At 32.3% G+C, this 14,562-nt stretch overlaps 2 protein-coding genes across 2 annotated transcripts; one reads left to right on the top strand and one right to left on the bottom strand.

The window, feature by feature from the left end:
- The first annotated feature begins 1,007 nt into the window (after positions 1–1,007).
- On the top strand, positions 1,008–4,363 carry LOC111695476 (uncharacterized). Its single transcript, XM_023464821.1, has 4 exons — positions 1,008–1,386; positions 1,712–2,133; positions 4,009–4,078; positions 4,134–4,363. The coding sequence occupies exons 1-4, from the start codon at positions 1,015–1,017 to the stop codon at positions 4,236–4,238; spliced, it is 969 nt and encodes a 322-aa protein (XP_023320589.1). The 5' UTR covers positions 1,008–1,014; the 3' UTR covers positions 4,239–4,363.
- Positions 4,364–8,321: 3,958 nt separating this feature from the next.
- LOC111695474 (uncharacterized) lies at positions 8,322–11,065 on the bottom strand. The gene is made up of 4 exons (XM_023464817.1): positions 10,839–11,065; positions 10,089–10,519; positions 9,324–9,393; positions 8,322–9,264 (listed from the first exon to the last, which is right to left on the bottom strand). Exons 1-4 carry the CDS (start codon positions 11,001–11,003, stop codon positions 9,157–9,159), a joined length of 774 nt encoding a protein of 257 aa, XP_023320585.1. The 5' UTR covers positions 11,004–11,065; the 3' UTR covers positions 8,322–9,156.
- Between the last annotated feature and the right edge of the window lie 3,497 nt (positions 11,066–14,562).

Genomic DNA, 14,562 nt, shown 5'->3' with positions numbered 1-14,562 from the left:
TATGCGTTGTCACTATGAATGATATCAAAATGTAATGTATCTGAAAATAGCTTTTAAAAATAGCTCTGATACTATAAGATATTTTTAAAAGAGTTGAGTCTTTGCCACAAACTCAAATATTCAAACCCCTGATGTAAAAACCTTTGATATTTCAAGCTCAGAATATTTGATCTAACAGAATTCATAGTTTGAAATATCTAGGGTCTACAACATTTGGTTCGAAAGATATAGAGATTAGAAAATCAGAGTTTGTGGCAAAGACTCAATTCCTTTTTACTATTGATCATACTATAAAACTCTTGAATCTTAAATAAGGGTTGTCAAATAATTCTAGCACTCTCTAGTGTAATTCATCAGAAGTATATTTAAAACTGTGTAAGGATTCCAATTTAAACAAAAAATTGTGTTGATAGCTTTTTTCACAGTGTTCCTGACATTTTACTGACTTTCTTACCCATATTTGTGAGCCGAACAAAAGGAATAATACTCGAAAGAGGGAAAGGCGAGTTGGCAAGGAAAACACTCTTTTCTACCAGACACAGATAGATGATAACTTCTTGAAAAAAAGTATATTTCAGTAACGAGGTTTCCTACAAAATACAAATTGTTATTGGCGTACATGCATATAAATAATAATTGTTAATAATATCAATAAATGAGTATTGAACAATTGGTTTAGCAGGATTGGAGATTTTAGGTTTAGTAGGTTTAGCAGGATTTGGGGATCATATTTTATTGCTGTTGTGAATCGATAAATAAAGTGTTTAAAGGCACTGTTGTGAACTGATAAATAAAAGGTTTAAAAGGTACTGTTGTGAATTAGGTATGTGGAACTTACAATCTAGAAAACTGTGTTGGGCCAAAAAGTTGTTTGAACTGAAGTCTAAAGCAATTTAATTCTTCTGAAATGAATATTTATCTGGTTAAAGTAATTTCACTGTTTATTTGTAAATGATTCACTGAAAATTATGTTTAAATGGGTTCTTTTAATGCACTTTAAGTTTTATTAGCTCCATGAGGTTATTGTTTATATTTATGCAAAATCCTTGGCAAGGTTTGGTTTGGTGGGTAGACGGAGTATTCAAAGGAGACGACTTTTACAACAGGGTTACATTAGGGATATGGTTCACAATATTCTATATTTATTACAAATTAGGTTGCTGCATCTGGATTGCTTCAATTACTCTTAAACATGAACAAAGTACTGCAAGTGTATTGAGTATTTTAAAATGGGCATCATTGAATTGCCTCAGTGGTTCCTTGCCATTCCTGCTTGGTTATATGAAAAAGCATGCAAGGGACTGCTTTGATGAGGTAGAGAGACCAAGGAGAATGCATATTCTTCTTCTCTACATCTTCATTCTTCTAGGACTGTTTCTTTTAATGGTAAGATTGTATAACACAGCAAGGGATTGGAATACTGTTGTTCTTTTACTTGAAACAAGGGATTTAGCATTAACAACAACATTGTTTGTAAAAATGACATATTGCATCAAACTTTGTCCTTTAAAAGATGTATTGACAAATGCTGATTTGCTTTTTAAAAACCACTTCATAAAGCGAAAATTAATATTCTTGCTAAAATTTAGCCAGCATTTATCATTGATCATATATTACTGTTTGATGTTCTTTAATAAAGGTGCTCTTCCAAATTATACAACTTTTTTTCAAACATAAATGTTGACTTTAACAAGAAGTGTATCTATTTTAGATAAACTCTCTGATAATGACTAACTACCCAGCGTTTTTTTATTTGATGCAAATTCTAATTTACATACTAACATCTGCTGGGCTGCTCGCCTTTGGGATGATAACAGCTGGTTTTATGAAGCAAATGGAGAACCTTGAAACTGAAGTTGGGGATGAACTAGCCAGGGGAAGGAAATGTTTAGAAAAGTTCCGAAGGTTAAAGAAAGGTTTAAGTCCATACCTCTTTGCTGAGTTCTCTTTTAACACCTTTGCTATGGTTGTTCTTGTATTCATAGTGGTAGGTGTTTTTAAATCTAAGTTAATCTTGACAAATCTTCTAATGATGATATCATACACCCTGTTTGCTGGAGTGCAAATGCTCTACATTGGATTAATGGCAGAGGAGACAAAATCAAAGTTTGAAAATATCTTGCCTTTTCTCAGGTTAAATTTTATCAAAGAGAATGTCTACACTAAAAATATGGGCTAGCTATGTAGTCTTTAAGATTGACAGAGATATTTAAAATGTGTGTAGATAATTTATATTTTATTGGATAAATTCAAATCTTGACTAAAATTGCGTTACAGGTATCAACGAAGCAATCGAGCGAATTAAAGCAACCAAAACTGGAGTATGGGGAAAATCAATTAAATTTTAAGGGGATTTTAGCAATCTATATTTGAATTGCAACGAAGATCTGTTAACTGAATGCGTAGAAAAAGCTTGCAAGTATGCAAACTTCCATTTAATCCACATTTTCTTACATTAAACTTCTTATAAAGTGTATTATGGCTCAAAGAGCTTTCCAAAAACGACCGTTTTTTGTAAAATTCGTCGTTTCGTTAACGATCTTTAACGACAAACCTTTGTTAACGATCTTTAACGATGACCCTTTGTTAACGATCGTTAACATAATTGTCAATAACACTTTTTTTCAAAAACGACCGTTTTTTGTACGATTGTTTTTTCAAAAGTGATCGTTTTTTAAAAAACAATCGTACAAAAAACGGTCGAAAATCTGTTTTAAAAAATGATCGTTTTCAAAAAGAATCGTTTTTCGTTTTCTAAAAGTTCGAAACGAGTGGGTCGTTTTTAAAAACGATCATTTTTTCCGAAAACGAAACAATCGTTTTTGAAAACGATTGAAAAACGAAGCAAAAAAAGATTGTTTAACGATCGTTTTTAAAAACGATTAACAACCCTATCTGTGAGCATCTTCTCTTTGTACAGTATAAAACAAAAAACAAACAAAAGTTTGCGGATTTCATAATATTTTTTTGCGCATTTTCAAAATTTTACAAAAATAAAAAACTTTTAAACACAATTTTTAAATTTTGACTATTCATAAACCTTACCTGGCGTTACGTGAGGTCCCACAAAAAATTTGGGCCCAATCGGTTCAGCCGTTTTGACGTTTATTGGATACAAACAAACACACAGACACCCAAGCTAAAGGAATTGAGTCTTTGCCACAAACTCTGATTTTCTAATCACTATATCTTTGGAACCAAATGTTGCATACCTTAGATATTTCAAATTATGAATTCTGTTAGATCAAATAATCTGAGTTTGAAATATCAAAGGTTTACAACATCGAGTTTTGAAGATATTGTGGTTTAAATATTTTATTTTGTTCCAAAGACTCAATTCCTTTATATATAGACTAGAAATTCAAGGCGCTTCGCGCCCTTCTTTCTAGCCTTTGAGGGCGCTTCGCCCCCATCTCCTAAATTAATTGTGAACATGTTCTCTTTGTGTACATCGTAAAACAAAACAAAAATAATTCGCGGATTTTCACAAAAAATTTCGCGGATTTTCAAAATTTTAAAAAATTTAATGACGATCGAATTTTGATGGAGACAAATATTTAAATTTCAATCATTCATAAACCTTCCCTGGAGTCCCTTGATGTCCCACAAAAAATTTGGGCCCGATCGGTTCAGCCGTTTTGACGTTTATTGGATACAAACAGACAGACAGACAAGCCAAATTTATATATAGATTAGAGTTTATTCCAATGGACCATTAACAACAGTACTTGGAAAAGCTCAAATGAATGTAATATTATTCATCCAAATTATAACACTCATGTGAGATATAGGAATATGGCAGGGTTGAGTTATTACAATAAACGTTGTAACATATGTAAACTTTGTAACATTTTTTCATTTACATAGTAATTATGTATACTATCGGATTTTAAATAAATATCGAGATTTTTTTATTTTTCTATTTCAAGAGTGGCAAGACATTAAAAGCATCAGTTAATATTTTACTCTACAAAAAAGGTAGACATTCAATATTTAATCTTCTTTAAGATCTGCTTGTTGTAAACAACCTGAAAAACAGATGGAATACTTACTTCTTATTCAGGAAATTCAACTTGAGGTGAATATTGGTTAAAATTAGTCTAAAATATTTTCTATTCTAAATTCATTTTTAGGAAACCTTCTCTGGATGTGGGTTTTTTATGATTAATCAATCTACTTTGTTATCTGTACTTAGTACTATTGTAACATACTCAATAGTACTCATTACTTCAGGATAGAGTACACTGTTACCTGTTCTTAGTTCTATTGTAATCATCTCAATAAAACTAATTTTTCATTATCTTGATGTTTCAGAAAAATTATTGATAGCAATAAAAAAGTATTCAAGCATGATATTTACAATGTTGACGATTTAAAGAAAATAAATGTTTTCATCAAAATTTAGTTTTTACTTTTTAAACAGTTCAAACATTTCTTTAAACCCTTCGTTAACATTTAGTTAAAATAATAGAACAGACCAACTTTTCAGGTATTGTTGTTCATTTATAGCTAAGAACTTAACATTCTATTCAGTTGACAGTTTTTCCAGTCTTTCTTTAAGTTACCATTCGTTACCAATCTCAATTTTTTCAACAACATTGACAGCGTCAATAATATTTTCATAATTTTCATAAAATAATTTAGGTAAAAATATTGCCTCATCATCTAGCGGGAAAAGTCAAAAGACAACAGTCCAGCTCCTATCCCCATAATACAGAATTAGAACCTCAAGCAAAAATCCTTTCTAATATTAAAAGGTTCTCCAAAATGTTCCAAAATGATCTTATAATTCATCATTGTGTTACTAATACATAAAAATAGAGATTATTAGTAGTAGTGAACCCATCCTTCAATGAAAGAAGGGTCTGAGCACCTGGCCACCGCAGTGTATCTACATGCAAGACAGCCTACCTTACCTTAGGAAGAGACTAATAAAAGATGCATGCTCCTCTTTACAATTTTCATACAAGTAATCAAAGAGATCTTGTTTTAACAGCTTCTCTTGAGTTCTGTGTATTCATGCTGTTTAACAGCTTGATATAAATTTAAATTGAAATCAAAAGTAGTCTTCATTGTTTTGATATAATTGCAGCTACCACTGTAATAATACAGGAGGATTTAAAACAACTTTTATTTTTGATTTACTCGAACCTCTGTAAAAATGACCAAATTGTCCAGTAATGAATATAATTTGCATTTAGATTTGACTGGAACATTTACGTTTATACCCAAACTCCAGTGTCATAGCTATTTAGAGCTGGTTTAGCTCCAACAGGGTCCATTTTAGATGTGCAGACTTTTGCTCATTCTCTTACGTAACTATTACATCTTCTTACCTTGCCGCATGGCTCAAGTGGACCAGCAAAAAATCGATTGTATTACATCCGTTTAACATTACATCCGTCCTTCGATACTTCGGACCTACCTGGAGTTGTTTTTTCAGCAGCTTCGTAGCTGCTGTTGGTCCGATGAACTGCAATGTCGGATCACACTCAATTGAAAAAAGTTAGTGCATCCGGCCTAAAAAATATGTGCATCCAACCTACAAAAGTTGTGTATCAGACCTACAAAAAGTATTCATCTGACCTACAAAACTGTGCATCCGACCTTCACAAGTTTTGCATCCGACCTACAAAAGTTTTGCATCCGACCTACAAAATTTGTGCATCCGACCTACAAAAGTTGTGCATCCGACCTACAAAAGTTGTGCGTCTGACCTTAAAACTTGTGCATCCGACCTAAAAAAAGTGTGCATCAAACTGACAAAAATATGTGCATCCGACCTACTAATTTGTGTCCTACCAGAACAGCAATCGTAGAACAGAAGTACTGTAGGACGGAAATGCTGTAGGACCGAAGTAACATTACCAAACTACCTCAATGTATATTTTGGCCTGGATTAATTTAATTCCATGTACCTTTAAACTGTTAACATTTTCACAAATTCTGAAGGACTCCAATAATTTAAGATACTGAAAATTACCTTATTTTTTAGGGGCTGCAATAAGAGGAAAAGCTTGAAAAGGTTGATTTTGAATTATCCTTAAAACTGCAAGACTTTTAAATTATGAGTAATATCCTTTACTGTAATATGATTGGTAAATTGTTAAATTTTTAATAATCCCAGCTTTAATTAGTCTGAACTGATCTGGAAGCCTGAAAACCTAAATGTTTAAACAAACGTACAATATACGTATAATAACGATGCCCAGTTACTTACTATTTCAGGTTAAAAAAATTTAAAAATATTCATGTTTCAATTCTAGTCTAAAGTATAATATTTTTACTTGAGAAATCTCAATTCAGGTTAAATGTGTTTAAGATGATTATGATGAGCTCATGATGATTATTAGTTATGGTTGCTTTATGCCTCAGAAAATAATGAAATGTTTGCCACTAGAACTCTGAATAGTATTTGTTCAAACATTGTTTTACTGGTATTTTAATCTACAAATTTTATCCTGGGGCCTGAAGTGGTCATAATTGTCAACACAGGGGCGTACGAGGGGGGGGTTGTATTTTTATGGTGAACAAAACAAGTCCAGGTGGGAGGGGGGGGCAAAAAAAAATTTGAAAAAAGGTATCAATATTTTTTCAAATAAGGGGTTTTTAAGGGGGGGGGGCACAATGTTGCCAAGGGGGGGACCCCAAAATTTGTTTGCCCCCCCCTAAACAAAAGCCCTCGTACGCCCCTGCGTCAACATATATTAGTTTCAATATTTTACTTGATGATTCTATTTCTATTTACTCTTTATTAGCGCTGAATGCACCTTTTTCTCTGATTGTATAATTGAATATGGATAGAAAGATCCTAGGATGGTTAATAAATAATAAATATGTTTTCAATGTTCATTGGTTTTTAATGATACCTGAGTCTGAATTTAATGAATTTCAAATCGGCCAAAAACCGGTTTCAAGTGAGCGCCGGCTTCAATCTTGAAACATTGAATACAATTTTAAGTGGATCCAACCAGGATCCAGCCATATTTAAGCTGCGTCTCAAATTTAAGCCGCGGCTCAAATTAATTTAATTCGGCGTCTGATTAGATTGGACACTCTGAACAGTTGAAACAAGGTTTTAGCTAAAACACATGTTTGAAACCTAAACGGGAAAAATACCTTACTTTGAACATATCTCATCTATGTGAAAAGTTGGAACATAAATAGTTTGATATAATATAGTTAGAAGCCCTCCAGTATGGTCAAGAAGCAAATAGTATTTGGCCATATCTGAGGCTGCCCCTTTTGTTTTGGAATAACCCGGGGATGTTTGTCTTTTTATCTTCTCTGTCAAGAAAACAAAATCCAACCTAAAAGCAAGGTTATACTGCAAGGAAAGTTATTTAAGAGGTGTACGCATCTTTTTGTACTGTAAGTCAAAGTGATTGAATACTAAAGTGGGCCAAACTCATAGTTGGATGACAAAATTTTATGTCCCAAGTATTTAAAAATATCCCCCCCCCCAAAAAAAAAAGCATATATTTCACTGATCCAGGAGGGGGATGAGCCCCCATAGCCCTCCCTAAATATGCCTCTGGATAATAACATTGTAAGAAATTTTCGTAACATATTTCGGAATGGAGTGAGATTTGAAAGAACAAAACTAAGCAGTTTTAAAGATAAATTCCTATAGAATTTTAAGTGCCAGGCAAAATCAATGAATTGATTTGCGACTTTATAGTATTTACATGTAAACTACATAAAAACATACAAAATTTTTTTATTTATAATCATGAAAATTTTGAAGTTCTAACTAAAGACGACATTTACATGGGTCTTTAGTCTATATTTTCTAGTCTTTACTTACTAAAAGAAATCTTTCATACAATTATTTCCAAACCAAATAAAACCTTATGGCCCAACCTGTCGTCGTTGCCTTAGTCTGTTCCACTTTAGTATTTATTTACTTTGACTGCAAGTACTGTCTCTGGGCGGTATTGTAAACACAACTTACAAGACGTCATCTTTCACATGAAAAAGCAATGAAATATATTAATCATAGGAAACTATTATGTGAATTATCAATCTTATCAAAATTTAAACCTTTTAACCTCCTCGGATACTAAACTAACACTGATGCATCTATTCTCGTTTACAAATTCCGCCCAGAGAGAAATAGTTTAAATATGTACGCAGAGTATATATACGCTACTACAATTAACTTTCCTTGCATTACAACCTTGATTAGGTGTGAGTTGTTCTAGAATCAGACTGCAGTACACCCGGTACAGACTAGGGGCTTTACAGGTGTATAAAATAGGTATTAATAGGTGAATAATGTGAAGAAATAAATAATTAGTTGAGAACATTTATTTCCTTTAAATCGTCAACAGTTTCATTTTGTTAAGAAGGCAACTGAGCATTGTATATATGACAATTTTGTCAATGGAATTCTAAGACAGAACACATTTAGAGATAGGAAAAGTAGATTCAAAACTTAGTTTTAACTAATTTAATTAATTATTAGTTTACAATGTACATAGTGTAATATATCAAAGTGTACTTAATACTGAAGTAATGAATACTACTGAGTATGTTACAATAGTACTAAACTGTAACACTATAAACAGTTAACAAAGTTTACTCTATATATCTGAAGTAACGAGTACTTCTGAGTTTGCTACAATAGTACCAAGTGCAGATAATAAAGTTTACTCTATATATCTGAAGTAATGAGTACTACTAAGTATGTTACAATAGTACTAAGTACAGATAATAAAGTTTGCTCTATATATCTGAAGTAATGCGTACTACTAAGTATGTTACAATAGTACTAAGTGCAGATAATAAAGTTTACTCTATATATCTGAAGTAATGAGTACTACTGAGTATGTTACAATAGTACCAAGTGCAGCTAATAAAGTTTACTCTATATATCTGAAGTAATGAGTACTACCGAGTATGTTACAATAGTACCAAGTGCAGATAACAAAGTTTACTCTATATATCTGAAGTAATGAGTACTACTGAGTATGTTACAATAGTACCAAGTGCAGCTAATAAAGTTTACTCTATATATCTGAAGTAATGAGTACTACCGAGTATGTTACAATAGTACCAAGTGCAGATAACAAAGTTTACTCTATATATCTGAAGTAATGAGTACTACTGAGTATGTTACAATAGTACTAAGTGCCGATAATAAAGTTTACTCTATTATATATCTGAAGTAATGAGTACTACTGAGTATGTTACAATAGTACCAAGTGCAGATAACAAAGTAGATTTTTCAATCATAAAGAACCCACATCCAGAGAAGGTTTCCTAAAAGTAAATGTTGAAGAGAAAATATTTCAAAATATCTGTTATAAAGAAATATTCACCTCAAGTTGAATTTCCTGAATAAGAAGTAAGTATTCCATCTGTTTTTCAGGTTGCTTACAACAAGCAGATCTTAAAGAAGATTAAATATTGAATTTCTTCCTTTTTTACGGATATTTTTTTCATAGAAAAAGAATAATAGCTTAAAATAACTAACGTTCTCAGAAAGCTTCTGAGGAGGTTTGTTATTAAAATGTTGAACTAACATCTACTTATTTTTTTCTCAACAGAGGTTTGGTCCATCACCGAATTTTAATTCAATTTAAAAGTATTTAAAGTATCCAATCATATTAGACATGCATGTTGTATCGCACATATCCTAGGACACATATTTTCCCGCTATATTCATTTCTGAGAATTAATATGAACTTTACTACTTACGGAATGGTTTCGTATTACGTAATTTCGCGTAATTACGCCTTAATTACGCAAAATTAGACTTTCTTTCTTTTACGTAACTAGCACATAATTTCGCGTAATGCGTAGTGAAAAAAAGTGTTACGCGTAATTACGCGTAATTACGCGTAATTACGTGTAACGTAATTACGACTGGAAACCCTATAATTGTTTTGATACTTCGCAATTAGACAAGTAGCGGCAAATATATACCAAAGATACAGTTTGATCAGAAAATGTGTTTTAATGAAAAAGTATTTCTGTTCCGCCTCTCAATAATTAAAAACAGTAATGGTAGTTTGATCTTAAGTTAAAAAACTAAGATATTACGTACATTTTCAAATGAGGGAACAATTTTTAAACAATTTAACCTGAGAAAGGGCAAGATAATTCCAAACTTTGATTTTGTCTCTTCTGCCATCAAACCAATATAGAGCATTTGCACTCCAGAAAACATCGTGTACGCTCCCAATGTCAGTAGATTAGTCAAGTCTAACTTAGATTTAAAAACACCTACCACCATGAATACAAGAACAACCATTACAAATGTATTAAAAGAGAACTCAGCAAAGAGGTATGGACTTAAACCTTTTTTTAACCTTCGGAACTTTTCTAAACATTTCCTTCCCCTGGCTAGTTCATCGCCAAATTCAGTTTCAAGGTTCTCCATTTGCGTTATAAAACCAGCTGATATCATCCCAAAGGCGAGCAATCCAGTAGTTGTAAATATTATAGTACCAATTTGTATCAGTGTCATACGTATTGAAAACCAATTAAAATTTGACGAAATCAGCATCCATATCTAAAGTTACACTACTTAAATGTTTATGGTAGGAAAAATGGAATAAATGCAGAGTAATAAAAATTACTCATAAAGTACTTGTGATTATTGCAGGAAAAAATTAATTTCATTCTATGACATGAATAGTACCAATGTAAATGTAATTTAGTCGTCGTCGTTGCAAAGCATGTTCTCAATTAAAATGTTTAAAATGTGAAGAAGTCTGACTGTTCTAGTGAAATATGTTTTCAATTAAGCTATGGAGAATAAAACGGGGTCAGGGTGGAATCCACCCCACAAACTGGGTTAGGGTTAAGGGATTCCTACTGTACGATCTTACCGCTTGTAGAACCAAACCTAAAAGAATGAAGCTATAGAGAAGAAGAATAAACATTTTCCTTGGTCTCTCTGGCTCTTCAAAACAGTCTCTTGCATGCTTCTTGATATAACCGAGCAGAAAAGGCAAGGAACCACTTAGACAACCCATTGATGTCATAAGCAGCATAGTTAAAGCTCCTTTAGTACTCGGGTCATAGTGAACAGAGCAACTTCCATTAAAAATGGTAGAGCCTAAACTTGTAATCATAAATGTCATTATTTAACAGACCATGCAGTGGTCTTGTAATAAGTATCCTACCAAAATCCCATAGTTATACATTTAAACATACCTAGATAAATTATGTTGTACATAGTCTGTAAATCAAAATGTGCTTTGTTAACGATCGTTAACATAATTGTCAATAACATTTTTTTTCAAAAACGATCGTTTTTTCAAAAGCCACAGTTTTTTAAAAAAAATAATCTTATAAAAACGGTCGCAAATCGTTTTTATAAAACGATCGTTTTCAAAAACAATTGTTATTCATTTTCTAAAAGTTCAAAACGAATGGGTCATTTTGAAAAAAGATCATTTTTATCCGAAAACGAAACGATTGTTTTTGAAAGAAATTGATAAACTAAACAAAAACGATCGTTTAATGATTGCTTTCAAAAACGATTAACAACCCTAATGTTACCTCAGCAAGGGCAGCCCAATAAAATTTAAATTTATCATATTTTAATTTGTAAAAGGTGTATACAAAGACGACGTTCTCTACGACAATCAATTAATCTTTACCCATATTTCGGTTCGTAGATTCACTCTACGTTTTATGTGAATAAAATGTACATCTTCATTGTATTGCAATACTTGCAATAATGCATTTTTGAGTAATAGTTTATTTTATTAAAATATCTTTGAATAAAGCAAATAAATTGAATAAATAATAGAAATAATAATTGAATAAATCAGCTGATAGTATTATTTTACATCAGACGTCTGTCAGCTTTCCTGTTCAAGAAGATCAACTGCAGTCTCAGTCCGAGAAATTCGAAATGAATGAATTATTAACTTGATAATGCTAAAAAGATCAGGTATTTTCATAGTATATGATTTGTGCTTCTCAATCAGTTGTTTAATTTATCATTAAATGCCCAATTATAATTTATTACCCCATTCCCATATGGAGGGAACTTTTAATTTTTCATGCCGCGTTCAATTCAGCTTTTTACAGAAGCAATACAAAATTTGTAATGCGATAAAATAGTGTTATGTTAGAAATAGAAAGTTAAGAAACAAAGATATTTAAAAAATTATGACATTTACAATTAACGATTAGATACTACAGTTTAATTTTATTTTTGAAATTTATTTTGTTCCACAACATATTGACAAAATCATCAAATAGTTTACATGGCGAAGGTACCATACCTTTGCGCTGAAATTCAGAATGAAAAATCGGCTTTTTCTCCCGCCACAGTTGTATTTGAAAAGTAAGACCAATACCTATCAACAGCAAATAGGCTGTTGAGTTTACGCTGAAATTAGCCAAATAAGTAAACGGTCCCTTTAACCCTTTAACTATGCTTATACATATATATCTGCGCAAATCATGTACAGACATATAACAACTATACCCGTAACATAGATATCTAAATACACTTCAGTTGGAATAGACTGCATTTAGTGAACGAGTTGATGATATCATGTCTGTGTTTGACTTTGATAGTTTACAAGCTTGTGTCCGTGTTGACATTGATAGCTGTTGAAATTGTGCCCGTGTTTGGCATTGATAGTTTATGAGATCGTGTCCATGTTGACATTAATAGCTCAAGAGGTTGTGCCTGTGTTTCTCATTGATAGTTTACAAGCTTGTGTCCATATTGACATTGATAGCTGACAAGATCATGCCCGTGTTTGGCATTAATAGTTTACAAGATCATGTCCGTGTTTGAAATTGATAGTTTACAAGCTTTTGTTTATTTTGACATTGATAGCTGACAAGATTGTTTGACTTGTTTGGCATTGATAGTTTACAAGATCGTGTCCGTGTTTGACATTGATAGTGAAGAGTTGAACTTGGATTGATACAGGTCTGAAAGCAGTTTTATGAGTAAGGCATTTACAACAGAAGTGGTGGCAGCGGTGGTATAAGTTAAATGCCTAAGTCTCCAAGAAAGAAGAACCAAGTGAGCACCTATTTAATGAAGTAAAGATGCAGAGGATGCAGAGGTTACAAATGAGACAGCAAATGCAGATACATACAAAAAACTAAGCAAATTTGAAGCTAGTTTAGATACAAGAATACTGGTTTTCGTAGAAAAAGTTCCGAAATATGGTGGTAATTCAAAAGAAGTGTTTGAATGGTGTAAAAAGTTGGAAAGCCATTTGTCTAACCATAAAGGGCAAACAATCTCAAACCAAGCAGTAAAAAGGATGTTATTGTCATGTATCAGATAGACAAGAGATATTGCTGTTGCAGGACATGATTAGCATTTGAGAATTATGAGACAGGAGAATTTTTTCTCAGAGATGTTGACGAAATTCTCAAAAGAAAAAGACGAGGAAGGTCAGAAACAGGAATTCACAGCCAGGAGACAGGGAAGAAATGAAGATCCCAGGGAGTATGATACGGACAAGTTAAGGTTTTGCAGATTCAAGCTTACGCCCAAGCCAACCCTATCAGTGTTTAAAAATGCAATAATTATGGGACGACTGTACCACATGGAACTGCAAAGAACCTGTCTACAGTTCATGCCTAAAGATCTTCAATATGAACACCATATCAAGGCAGTACTAATATTATAATAATATATTGTTGAGAGATGGCTTAGGACCATAGTGGGTATTTAAAGAGCCAAATTTTCACATTTTTGCAAAATTTTTGCATTTTACGAAAATATTTTGCTTTCACATTTTCGCGAACTTTTCGCATTTCGCATTTTTGCGACATTTCGCTTCGCTTCATTTATTTTTGCAAAAATGTGCAAAAAACTTTACGAAAAATTTTCGCATTTTTTCTCGAAACGTTTCGTTTGCTGGAAACCCTAAATAGAAGTGTATAAGAAAGGAAAACCCAGGCTGGTCAGCATAGATATGCTAAAAAATTCAGAGGAGACAGTAGTGTTATGGATTTAATAGTTTGACTGTGTCTGTGTTTGACATTGATAATGAAGAGTTGTACCTGGATTGATACGGGTCTGAAAGCAGTTTTATGAGTCAAACTGGTCAAACTGTTGCAAGATTAGGACCGGTACAATATCTACCAGCTTATTGTTATTGTATTGTATACAAATTTACTTGTACCAGTAAGTCTAGGCTATTAAGTGCCAGAGTGTATATTTTTAAGAAGTACTTCTGGATGATAGTTGAAGATCTTGGAAAAAATGAAAAGGCAATTTTTTTCTGTTTTTTTATACTTTTTACCCAAAATTTTTATTGATTAAGGTTAAAATAAATGATTTTTCAAGAACATGTACACCCCTTTATCTTTTAATAGGGGTCCCTTGACATTTCAAAATAAAATTATGATTTCTCAGATATTATTTATGTTTTTCCTATTTGAATTGATGTAAAGAAGAGGGTTAGAATCCGTCCTACCCATGCTGACCCAAAAATAAGTCCAATTGACTCTTGAAAGGTTAGTATTTTAAACCAGATAGTTTTAGGACCAGTCTTCATTTCGGTTGACTTATCAATACTGAACCGTGTACTCAAAAAAAGGGAAAGGTATGGGGAAGGTAGG

This window comes from Eurytemora carolleeae, unplaced genomic scaffold (genome assembly GCF_000591075.1).
Source record: "Eurytemora carolleeae unplaced genomic scaffold, Eaff_2.0 scaffold213, whole genome shotgun sequence".
Lineage (NCBI taxonomy): Eukaryota > Metazoa > Arthropoda > Copepoda > Calanoida > Temoridae > Eurytemora > Eurytemora carolleeae.
Note: the sequence above shows the minus strand (reverse complement) of the source record. Positions and strands in the feature narration are given on the sequence as shown.

Excerpts from the sequence above, each read along its gene's own strand:
- LOC111695476 (XM_023464821.1), top strand. The coding sequence starts at position 1,015 with ATGAGGTTATTGTTTATATTTATGCAAAATCCTTGGCAAGGTTTGGTT. Across the intron at positions 1,387-1,711 it reads TAGGACTGTTTCTTTTAATG|ATAAACTCTCTGATAATGAC; the intron begins GTAAGATTGTAT and ends TATCTATTTTAG. Across the intron at positions 4,079-4,133 it reads TTCAGGAAATTCAACTTGAG|GAAACCTTCTCTGGATGTGG; the intron begins GTGAATATTGGT and ends ATTCATTTTTAG.
- LOC111695474 (XM_023464817.1), bottom strand. The coding sequence starts at position 11,003 with ATGCTGCTTATGACATCAATGGGTTGTCTAAGTGGTTCCTTGCCTTTT. Across the intron at positions 10,520-10,838 it reads TAGGTTTGGTTCTACAAGCG|ATATGGATGCTGATTTCGTC; the intron begins GTAAGATCGTAC and ends GTGTAACTTTAG. Across the intron at positions 9,265-9,323 it reads TTCAGGAAATTCAACTTGAG|GAAACCTTCTCTGGATGTGG; the intron begins GTGAATATTTCT and ends ATTTACTTTTAG.